Here is a 12,147-nt window from a genome sequence, read left to right on the forward strand (position 1 = left end):
CTGCAGCTCACCTGCTGTGGTACCGCTAGCCCTGTTAGCTTTAGCTTATGTAGCGTAGCCTGTTGTCCTCACAGACTCTGAGGAAAACTCTGCTTTAAACAGCTCAGAAACAGATTTCAGGTTTCACCAAAATATCTTAGGATCATTTTAGGAAATTTGTCCATCACTGTCCACCTCACCTTTTCACCTTTCACCTTTCACCTTTTCCCCGTGTTCACTGCTGCTGCTGAATGACCAAACTCCGCTCAAACTGTGCGAGGGCAGCGCAGCATAGATAGATCAGTCTCTGTGTTTGGGGGAAACAGTGGGGTTTTGTCAGATTTATTTCAAAAAGTCATGGAAATTCATCTTCTAAACATTTTATTTTTCATTGTAAATTAATAAAAATATACTCAATAGCAAATGATTAAATAAATTCTCCCACTCAAAAACATGTTATGTTCATTCAGTATCAGGCAGGTGAGTGAAGAGAATATTGTTCTTTTTATGTTGTACAGATGTTTTTCATTTTGAGTTGTAGGAACGTTTTTCTAAATGTATAACGTTTTGTGAACAATGTTCTATTAATTTTGTGTGAGTAACAATCTAATAGTGCTGTGACGCAGCAACACACAAGTTCTCAAAATGTTCCAAGAACATTATTTCTGTAATGTTACTCTGCTCTCCTTTGAATAACGTTGCTGAACGGTGTAACATTCTCTGTTAGCTGGGTAGCACCAGCGCTCAGTAGCAGTAACGCTAACCACTCAGCGCTCAGTAGCAGTAATGTTAACCAATCAGGTAGGTCCACCAAGCATTCGTGCTGATAACTTGATGATCCCTGAATGTTTATCTTCAGTTCAGCCGTTTAAGCAGCTCAGCTTCATGTCTGAGAGGTAATTTAGAGCCGAATGAGTCAAACTTTAAAAATCATAATAAAACTAAGAGGATCTTTGAAATTCTGCACAGCTTCATGATTTGTGTTGAAGTTTTTACTGTAATTTTACTGTAAATCCATGATGTGACTGACAGGCTGTAGGTGAGCTGGTGTGGAGCGACTCTACAATTCCAGCTTTATTGTTCTTTGATCTGTTTCCTGCTCTCTGGCGTCACTTCTAGCCTTTCTTCTTTAAACTCCTCCCACTGAAACTCCTCCTACTGAGGAGGTGCTGAGTGTGAGGCGTCTGCAGAGCTTTACAGGCTGCGCTGTTGGGATCTGCTGAGTCCACTTTTGTTGGTGGGTTTATGGAGAATTCTGGATCTGGAGAATCACTCTGAAGGGAAATGATCACTAACTGGATCTACAGCTGCCTGTTTGACTGGAAACACACCTGAGATCAGGTGAGAGTTTCACACAACTGAAAGTGAAAGTCTGAGCGTTCTCACTGGACGGAACAGCAGGGGCAGGAAATGGCTTCCAGATCTTTCTCAGAGGAGGATTTCTCCTGTCCTGTGTGCTGTGAGATCTTCAAGGATCCTGTTGTTCTGCTCTGCAGCCACAGTGTGTGTAAAGTCTGTCTGCAGAAGTTCTGGGAAACGAAAGGATCCAGAGAATGTCCAGTTTGTAGGAGGAGATCTTCAATGGAACCTCCTACAAACCTGGCTTTAAAGAACCTGTGTGACAGGTTCTTACAGGAGAGAAGTCAGAGAAGTTCAGCAGAGTCTGAAAACATCTGCAGTGACCACTCTGAGGAACTCAGACTCTTCTGTCTGGACAATCTACAGCCGGTGTGTTTGGTGTGTCGGGACTCTAAAAAACACACCAACCACAAATTTCTCCCCCTTCAGGAAGCAGCACTCGAATACAAGGTGGGTTATGAGTGACCACACTTTGTCAGAAGCTCCATAAATTCACTAAATTCAGCTGAAAATAAAAATAACTGGTCATTTTCCTAAATGTGTGACCTGGATCCTCACTCTGAGAGACAGGAACACATTGGGACACCAGTGTGGACTTATTTAGTGTGTTCCATTCTGAAGGCAGCCTTCAAAGGTTCCTCTCTTGTTGGGCAGCATTTTAACCGAAAAGGAACCTTAGTAGGCATCGCATTCAGGACGGTGCTTCAAAGCCATCATATGTCAGAACTTTCACTGCGCTGTACACGTCTTACCTGTTTACTCACAGTTACTCATTAGCTTACAGTCCCCTCTGACTGTAGAGGTGAATCACCTCCGTATTAAAGGACGGCTTTGAGTCTCCAGCAGCTGTTTTCCTGCATTGACACTGTTGTCGGTATTTGTGTATGAAGAACAGGCAGCTGTAACGACTCGTAACGTTATGTTGTTATATACTCGACTCACCGCCACAGATAAAAACACATAATTGTGACTGAGTTTATGAATCATTTCAATTCATTTACGGTCTTCATCCACCATCATGAACCTGCTTTATTTCAAACACACAAAGGATAAAAACTATGAATAATTTTGTACAAAAAGCACTCAAAAAATGATCGCACACAATCCGTTAAGCAGCTAATATTTATTTTATTTTATGCATTTCTCATCTGATCTAGTCTGAAATTTAGCCGTCAACCTTCACCTCACACTTTGGGGACTGTGATAAGCACAGCAATACAAGGCATGCAGAACGGGAAAAAATAAGCAGTTGTGGTTTATTTGTAAAACATTTTATTTCTGAATCTCTACATCGTCCAGTAAGTTGAAGTATTTTTCATCGTTCAGGGGAGAACGTCAGTCTGTAGTGCTGGTTCCGCTGTTTTTCCCGAACACCCTTGGCAAGTCAGCTGCTTTCGGTCGTTCGGCACAGTTTTCTCCCTGTAACCGCTCCTCGTCCTCAGCCCCTCAGACTGCGGCTCCCTGCTGTAATGTTACGTTCCTGAGGACAGAAAAATCCCGGAGTACTAACGCTGAACTAAACGCTACTAAACAGTGAACAGCCAACATTTTAAACTGGACTTTTAAACTCTCCCGTTTTGAACAGCCAGCGAGTTTACACAGCTAGCTTCACCTATTGTGTTAGGCCTGAAACATACTTCACACAAGGATGCGAACGCAGACGCTTCGAGCTACGCAGACGGGACATAAAAAGACGACATAAAATTTGATTAATTATCACATTTCCAATCCAAGAGAAGAGGTAAAGCAGCTCACTCTCCTCTACTGTCCATGTTTAGCTGTTGAGGCTGTTGGAATAACAGTAGATCCCTCTCTGATTTGCACTCTATCGCCCCCTTCAGGGCTGAGTGTTTAAACCGTCACAGTGGTAAGATCGCGTGGTGAGTTTGTACAGAAGGACCGAGCGTTTGCAGTGCGTTGACCGAGCGCAGATGAAAGCATCCTTGAGTGAAGTATGTTTCGGGCCTTATGAACGCAGCCTGTCGATTCGCCTTCGACGAGCGAACGGCCAACATGTTACCACAGGAACAATGTCTACAGATCTACAAACATAAATATGTTAAATACTTTACACAAATACAACAATCAATCAAAACAGTAAAGTCAGAAGTAAAGAAATAACTCACATTTGTAAACTCCTTGGTCGGCAAAAAACATCTGCTTCGTACACCATGTTTATCTAACTGAAGCGATGGAACCCGAGCAGGTGAATAGTATTGTGGGATTGCCTTCACTGGGAAGGATACATGTGATGTTGCCTTCATATATGATCAAAACAATGACCAAATAATTATACTGCCTTCCAAATGGGACAGCATTCATCTCGGGAGGCAAATGCTGCTTACTTAGACAGCTGCCTCCTGATTAGAATACACCATATATCTGGCTTTGTTTCTCACTAAAACGCTGATTTGTTTCAGGAGGAGCTCAAAACTGCACTGAAGCCCCTGAAGGAGAAACTGGACGTCTTTAAAAGGTTTAAGCTGGATTTGGATCGGACTGCAGATCATATAAAGGTCAGAGTAACAAACTCTTCTGAGATTATGAACCGGATCCTCACATAATCGCTCATATTTCATTAGATTCACTGCTTCCTTCCAGACTCAGGCCCGACGCACAGAGAGGCAGATTAAGGAGGAGTTTGAGGAGCTTCACCAGTTTCTACGAGATGAAGAGGCAGCCAGGATATCAGCACTGAGGGAGGAAGAGGAGCAGAAGAGTCAGACGATGAAGGAGAGGATTGAGAAGATGAGCAGAGAGATATCAGCCCTTTCAGACACTATCAGAGCCGTAGAAGAGGAGATGGCAGCTGAAGATGTTCCATTCTTACAGGTGAGTGTCGCTCAGTCAGCGCTAAAACCTGAACAAGGAACCAAAACGAACAGTTCTGACTTACAGAACTGAACTGGGAACATCGTCACTGTCGACACTTTCAGAGTGAAAACTTCAAATAAAATCTATCTGATCAGTTCAAATGTATAGAACTACATTAATAATGTATAATTTTCATAGAAATATATCATTAATATCCCTCACTCAGCTCTCTCTCCCTCCTGACGTGCTGCTGTGTGAGTGGCGTTAAATAAAGGCGGCCGGTGTCGAAGCGTCTGAGTGTGCAGGGTGTTCACTTACATTCAGGCCCATGTTTTGAGGGTCTGTGATTCACATATGTTTATTATGTTATTAATGAATAATCGTCTCTGGTTTTATCAGCGAAAACTGATCAATTCCAACCCCTGTTTGATTTTCTTAGTCCTCCAATCAGTGATCAGCAACCTTTACTGGATTATTCTACTGAACTGGTTCAAAGTCAGAGTTGAAAACATATTTAACTGATTTGGACTTTTCCTTTTGAGTTCACCGTATAGTTTAATTATTTCATTAAAAGAAATGAACATTCCATTTTGTCACTACCAAAACAATCATAGCACTGCCAAAACTTTACCCAGTGCTTCAGTAGTGACTGTTTCGGTAATGACAATTTTAACTCATTTTGAGCCGACTTATACAGCTGTACATTCATAAAACAAACAGAAAACAGAAATAGAAAATCTGTGTTTCGGTAGTGACAATTCTTAATATTACACACTGATTTTCAGACTTTGGGACACATTTACTTCAAAACAATGCTCAAAAAAAAAAACTGCTCACCATGTGGCCATGAGGGACAGGGATGCAGCCTCACTTCCTGCTCTAAATGCAGGGGGTGGATAAAATAATAATAAAATGTATAATAAAACTATTTGTGTTTCGGTAGTGACGTAAACACCTGGGATAGCATTTTTGAATATTTAAAACTGTAAAAAAAAAGAATTAAACTCATTATAAATCTACATATTTCAACTTTGAAATAAAAAATGAAAAAGCACTAAAACGTACAAAAAAGTAAGTATTATTTTCAGAAATGTAGGACTTTTAGATCTAGGTTTGGAACAAACACCTCCCAAAAGAAAATAACCAATAAATGATGATTTTTTGTACTTTAGTGGGGATTCTACGTATATTTGACACGTATGACCTCTGTGGTGTTTCCACTGTGTGAAATTGTTTGTTTAGTAAATAAAAATAAACCCATGACTGAACGGAGAGCAGAGTCACTGATCCACTCTCACTGTTTTACAGAACTACAAGGCCACAGTGAAAAGGTGAGTGTTACTGTCTGCCGTCTCTCTCTTTTCTGTGGTTCTGAACTCAAAGCTTCAGCAGCACTGAGTCCTGAATGTTCTTCCAGAGCTCAGCTCACACTGCAGGATCCAGAGAGCCTTTCAGGAGCGCTGCTCCATGTGGCCAAACATCTGGCCAACCTGAAGTTCACCGTCTGGGAGAAGATGCAGCAGATCGTTCACTTCAGTGAGTCTCACTTTCTTTCTTTCTTTCTTTCTTTCCTTTATTTTTCTCTCATATTTTGTCAAGCTAGGATTAAGACCCCCCACAGGCACCTGGGTGTTGAGGCTCTAAGCCCCCCATCCTCCTAGTCCCACTATTGTCACCCCCCCACCAGCCCAGACACACATTATTAACATCCACTGTAACCAGTATGTGATAATAAAGCAGGTATTACAGTAACTGAAGGGATACATTAGATCATTACTGAAGCGTCAGGTCAGGTTGATGTAACTGTTTGTCCAGCGACTCTTTTCATTGGTGTATAAATGTGATGTAACTGATAAACGCAGCATCACAGCTGCAGGAAGTCGTCTTTCCTCTGATCTCACAGCATCACAACAGGAGCGTTGATCAATTTAAAGCCAGACAGTATAAATTAGTTACAGTGTAACTGAGCTTTAATGTTTCTCATATCGATACAACAGGAGGCGAGTCCACATGGAGAAAACAGAATAAAGTAAAAGTCTCTTCCCTATAAATCAGCGTCCACTTATGAGGAAATTTCAGAGCCTAAAACACAAACCATCCTAAACTAAAGCTCACAGAGGAATGAAAACTGGTTACGGATCACTATCTTACCTTTGAGGACTCTGTGCTCAGAATGAGCCGCTCACTTTCTCAGCATCAGTAAAAGAGCTGTTACACACCAAGTTCACAAACCACTGGAGACACAGACACGTCTGTAAACATGAGCTGACGGTCTTTAAATGAGTGTTTGTCTCTGGAAATGGGTGCAAAACAGCAGCGTCCACTCTGTCAGGACCTGCTGAAGCTGGACTGGGGTGATCGCAGATAGCAGCAGATAGTAAACAGTGTTTGGGGGGCTAAGAAACGAAAATAAGGCGGGACCCCTCAAACCATCAGAAATGACACGGAGAGCATCAAGATCTTAACTGGACACAATACAATGATCCTCTGACAGAAAACCAATCAGATTTGATTCTGTTCAGAAACGCAGCTACAGAAACACTGCTGTGTGTTTCAGTGGGCAGAGCTGTGGTCAGTCTGGGTGTCTGTGTTTGTGTGAATGTGCTGGTCAGTAAGTGTTGCTGTGAGTGTTTTTCAGTAAATCACTCCATTCAGTGTATTTTTCCTGTATAAACTAAAGACGCTTCAGCTCTCAGAGCCCCAGCGTGATGACCCACGTCTCCCTGACCGTAGATCTGTTTAAGATACAGTTTAACTCTTATTTTCTAATATTTATGAGCTTATGAATTGAATAATATTCATAAAATAGGATAATAATGATTACAGTAATATTCTGCTGTCAGTGTTTAGTGTTTAAATATAAATGTACTGCATTTAAACTGTAGTTCAGTCATTACTGTAAACAAACATTACAGTATGAGTGCTGTAAATATTAATGACAGTAAATACCTGAAAGCTCTGCTGCCAGTGAGTTACTGTACATTTAAAGAGGGATTTGTTTTACAGTGTTTGATTAAATTCATGATGTATTTTTATCTCTGTGTAAATATATGTGTGTATTTCTTCTTCAGCTCCTGTAACTCTGGACCCCAACACTGCTCATCCTAATCTCATCCTCTCTGATGATCTGACCAGTCTGACATACACTGATGAGAAACAGCAGCTTCCTGATAATCCAGAGAGATTTGATAGACGTGTATATGTTCTGGGCTCTGAGGGCTTCAACTCAGGAACTCACTGCTGGGATGTTGAAGTTGGAGACAGTGAAGACTGGGTACTGGGTGTGATGACAGAGTCGGCTCAGAAGACGGGATGGATATTATCCAGGAGAGGAGTTTGGCGTGTGTTGTATTACGGTAGTGAATATAGAGCCTGGTCTTCACCACAGCCACTTACTCCCCTCTCAGTAGGTCAGACAGTGCGGAGGGTCCGAGTGCAGCTGGACTGGGACAGAGGAAAACTCTCATTCTCTGATCCTCTCACTAAAACACACTTACACACTTTTACACACACATTCACTGAGAGAGTGTTTCCACTGTTCATACTGGTGAAATCAGCCCTGTGAAAATCTCAGCAGTGCAGTTTAGTGTATCAGTGAATCAGCTCAGTTAGAGCTCATTCAGTCTTTGTGTGGATCAGCACTGAAACACTGATTAGTACTGAAATGATCTGCAGTTATAAGAGCTGTTCAGTCACTGCAGCTCAGATCATCTGAGAATCTTACTGAGCTGCTTAAACATGTTTGTAGAAAGTTTATCTGCATTTCAGCTTTGATACTTAGAATGTATAAAATTGTAAAATAATACATTCAGAAACATTTGTGGATTATTCTACGAAAGTGATTCAAAGTCAGAGTTGAAAACAAACCAAATGCAAAACTGTATAGTATAAATAATGAAAAAAGCATTTGCTGTATTTGATGTTTGTTGATGATGCCTTTAGAGGGCGCCAGTGAGTTATGTTTGTTTATTTAATATTGTGTTCTTTTACTTAACAGTTACACTCTTTAGCCCAGTTTTGACGTTTAGTCCATTCTGTTCCGTATGATTCAGAGCGTTTTTGGTGAATCTGCTCCCCATGATTCTCTAAACTGTTGGCTGGTTCTAATTTCTCTGTGGATAAAGAGTTTGAAGCTGCCGAGTCCAGACGCTTATGAAACGTTCCTCCAGGAGAGCAGAGAGAAGATCTACAGCCGTCTGCAGAAGCTTTAGGTCAGCAGCCCTCACCAGCCTGCACTGGACCCAGCAGGGGTCAGAGGTCGTTTCAGCCTTCTGGCTCAGATCCAGAGACCTCAGAAACCATCAGGCAAACTGTTACAAAACAGCAGTTTTACTCAGGCTGAGTGAGGCCGGTGCAATCCAGCCACCGAACTGAGATTTGTTCAATAAAAAACGCAGAGAAGTTTTTAGGACTCTGTTATTTCCTGACAGCGGTGCGCGTCTCTGAGTACGCCGTGACCCAAATCTGAGGAATACGTTTTAAGAACCGTGTGAGGATGAACAGAAATGAAGATATCAGCAGCATCACAGGCTTCAGGGATCATTCTTCCAACCTGTACACAGCAGTTTTTGGTCTGGAGTGGAAATGAACATCACTGGGAATTTCACTGATCTGTCTGAAGTTTCTGCATAATTAAAAGGTTCATATATAATTTCATTCAGAGCGGTTTGGTGTGAAACACTTGGTTCTAGATAAACTTACAGAGTCAGAATTGTTCACAGTGTTAGTGATAGGAATCAGGAGATATATTACAGAAACTTACCTCTGAACTCTGATCTGTTTGGTCTCCATGACGACTTCAGTACAGACTGAATTTCGGACAGTAGCTCTTACAGAGTAACAGTTCCTAACTTCATCTCATCTTTAACTCCAGATAAGAAAACAGCATCACACAAACATCCTAACTAGACTAAACCTCCTAAATCCTGTCCTAACTTTAGGATGAACCCCAACAGGGTCCTCACTTCTGTTTAAGGTCCGTTTCTATGGTTTTTAGGCAGCTGAGTCAGCAGCACAGTTCACTACCAGCATAATGAGCTCCATTTATCTCTACTGTAAAACGCTGCTTTCACTGTGAGATGATTTTCTTTTCTAACTCTGCGTTTTAAAGATCTCAGACGCTGCAGACTCGATCTCCACCGCCCCTCTGATCACCTTCGTGTGTTAATGTTGATGATGAAATATTACAGTGATGGTGGTGAATAATGAGGAGACGGAGCTGAACGTGTGTCTGTTTATTAGGAGGAGTAACGTTAGCGCGCTCGGCTAAAGCGTTTGGGAAATGGAGACTGAAACTGGGGAGCGGCGACGCTCTGATAAACAGCAGGGGGCGCTCTCACAGTATTCACAATGCTTTAGTTTTGTTTGACTCTTTTTTTTACTGTATTGATCACTTTGATTACGTGTGTATGTTTCAGCTGTGTGTGTTTATGGTCAGTTGCTAGGAAACAGACATGACAGCTGATTGCCGACTGATTGAGTAGGTTAAGATTTCTTAACTGGAGATAAGAAGCTGTAAGATCAGATAAAAGTCCTAAATTAATCAGATTTGCTTCTGTAATATGAATCTGTGAAAAATCTTGTCTTGACCTGTCAGATCTTCAGACAGAAAGAGAGGTTTCTGTAATACGGCCGCTGGTGTCCACCTCTAAAAGCTCCCTCACAGAAAGTTCCTACATGAAATGGTTATGAATTCACTGCCTGATGACTGAGACACTGTTTTATGATAGTTTGGAGAAGATTTTAGCCTAAAACAGTTTTTGCTTTAGATTTACCATGATTGTTTCATATAAACTCAGAAGACTCGTGTAGGTTCACTGGTGGTTCTGGATAGTAAATAAAATGTCTATATTTGTGTTGTAGTCATGGCGACCCCTGGTTCCTATCACCTCCACTGTAAAGACATCTGAACCATTTCACACCAAACCACTCTGAATCTCTCTGTTTACACCTCACACACTGAATTATGGGGGAAATCTTAATTCCTTTTCAATGATTTAAAGACATCCACTTTTTTCAACATAGTCTTTAATGAACTGGAAGACTGTAATAAATCTTCTTGTTTTTATATCATAATTCAATCCATTTCAGTCACTCCTGAGCATCCACACCGAAGAGCAGAACAAGAGGACTTCAGCTTATTTAGTAAAAAAAAGGAAAAAGGTCTAAAAACATATTCTCTTCACTGGAGCTCAACCTGTTCCTGGACATTCATGACCACAGTTTTCCTCTACAGCACAGCTGAGTCGACCACTAGTCCTCAGTCAGGTGTGTTGGATTCTGGCTGGACCACCTTCATCCTGGTCTCTGAAGGTGAAGCAGGAGTTTCTCTGGTGGACACTGACCTCCACATGTGAGGAAAGTGCTGCATCTACATCACTGTTCCTTCAAACTCTCCTTCAAAGTTCTTTCTAAAGCCAGACAGAAGCCCATCGTCAGGGTGGTCGTCTCCCACATCTTCTGCGTTTGAAGCTCAAAACTGAGCTCCACGAACTCCAGAGCTTCTGGTGGAACAAACTGAATGTCTACATAATATATTTAATATGTGAAGTGCCTGCTTTTGGCAGGTCAGCCTATTGTTATGCAGTGGAGAGAAGCAGCAGTAATCTGAGGATTAGAGCAGATTTAAGGAGGGATGCACCAATCTGACTTTCTCACTATTACTCAGGATACTGACCAATACAGAGTAACATGCTGTTACAGTTTAAGAGTTCATTCCAAAACATGATGAACGTGTTTTAAAACATTTGCTAATCAAGGATTTTTAAAATGAACACTGGATTAGTATTTCATATCAAACCATAGCTTTCTAATTTATTTTAGGTTTGGTGTTGGGCAAACAAATAAATCTCCATTCATAGAACCTTATTTGTGGAGACGCTGCACAGAACCAATGTCAGTGTTATGTTTAACCAATGACATGATAGACTAATCCAGACATTATGTACTGTACATTCAACAGGCTTAAATAAAAAAAGCTCTGTGCTAATGAAATCATTTGTTGGTTGCCAACAGCTTTTTTTATTTTCTCTGTCTTCAAGGCTGCCAGCAGCTCAAGATGCTCTCAAGATTTTACCTAAAAACTTCCTCTTTCTTCTCCAGCTCTCCTGAAGCCAGTTTTGAACCAGAGCAGCACAGCTTAAACCTCAGAGCATCTATCAGTGCACATTTCTCTTTTACTGCAATGGATAAAAAGCAATGGGCCTCGTTCTCCATCCGTTCTTAAGAAGACATTTCTTAAACCCACTTACGCAGTTTTGACGAAGACTCTGACTCACCAGTGTTCTCTTATTTGGTGTTGGTTCTTAGGTAAGAACAGAATCTACACACACTCAAGAGCACAAAGGTGAGAACAGTTCTGTGCTTTAAGAACACGTCATGAATCTGACGGAGACTTTTTCTTAGGACCTTCATCAAGAACACACTTAAGAACAAACTTGATATACTGGAGAATGAGGCCCACTGTCTTGCACATGTTCAAAGAAATCTTGGTAGACATTTAAGAAATAGCTATAAATCTGCCGTTTACTACGTTACGTTGATAAAAATGCAAAAATCTGAAACAGTTTTTGCTGGTGAAGCTGGTGTGAAGCACAGCAGAATTAGAAAAGCACTTTTATTCTGACAAGCTTTATTAAGAGGAGAGGAGCTTTTATTTGACAGGCTGCAGTGCTTAGACCAGGGGTCGGCAGCTGCTCTGGAGCCGCATGTGGCTCTTTTACTGCCCTGTTGTGGCTCCACAGCAGAATAAGATCTGTAGGTAAAAATAAAATAATCCTCCTTTACAGTAAAATAAAGCTCTGCTGATCGTTCAACACAGTTTAACAGTAAATGGTCTTAAACTCTGGAGTTAATGTAGAACTGCTGATTCACCCTTTAACCCTGAAGATCAGTGCAGACTGCTGGTCACCATAGCAACACAGACAACAGTCTCGCCTAGCTAGTAGCTAACGAAACGGCAAAGAGAGAGATTTAACCTCGATAATTTGGAGACGA

General features: G+C 41.3%; 1 protein-coding gene across 1 annotated transcript; it reads left to right on the forward strand.

Moving 5' to 3' along the window:
• The first annotated feature begins 1,126 nt into the window (after positions 1–1,126).
• Positions 1,127–9,076, forward strand: LOC118811285 (nuclear factor 7, brain-like). The gene is made up of 6 exons (XM_036575444.1): positions 1,127–1,788; positions 3,759–3,854; positions 3,940–4,170; positions 5,461–5,483; positions 5,570–5,688; positions 7,224–9,076. Exons 1-6 carry the CDS (start codon positions 1,390–1,392, stop codon positions 7,715–7,717), a joined length of 1,362 nt encoding a protein of 453 aa, XP_036431337.1. The 5' UTR covers positions 1,127–1,389; the 3' UTR covers positions 7,718–9,076.
• The last annotated feature ends 3,071 nt before the right edge of the window (positions 9,077–12,147 follow it).

The sequence above is a fragment of the Colossoma macropomum genome, unplaced genomic scaffold, assembly GCF_904425465.1.
Source record: "Colossoma macropomum unplaced genomic scaffold, Colossoma_macropomum, whole genome shotgun sequence".
In the NCBI taxonomy this organism is placed as follows: Eukaryota; Metazoa; Chordata; class Actinopteri; order Characiformes; family Serrasalmidae; genus Colossoma; species Colossoma macropomum.

What these genes read in the sequence shown, in the direction of transcription:
- LOC118811285 (XM_036575444.1), top strand. Translation starts at nt 1,390, where the DNA reads ATGGCTTCCAGATCTTTCTCAGAGGAGGATTTCTCCTGTCCTGTGTGC. An exon ending in AAGCAGCACTCGAATACAAG is followed by an intron (nt 1,789 to 3,758) that starts GTGGGTTATGAG and finishes GATTTGTTTCAG; the next exon opens with GAGGAGCTCAAAACTGCACT. An exon ending in GGACTGCAGATCATATAAAG is followed by an intron (nt 3,855 to 3,939) that starts GTCAGAGTAACA and finishes GCTTCCTTCCAG; the next exon opens with ACTCAGGCCCGACGCACAGA.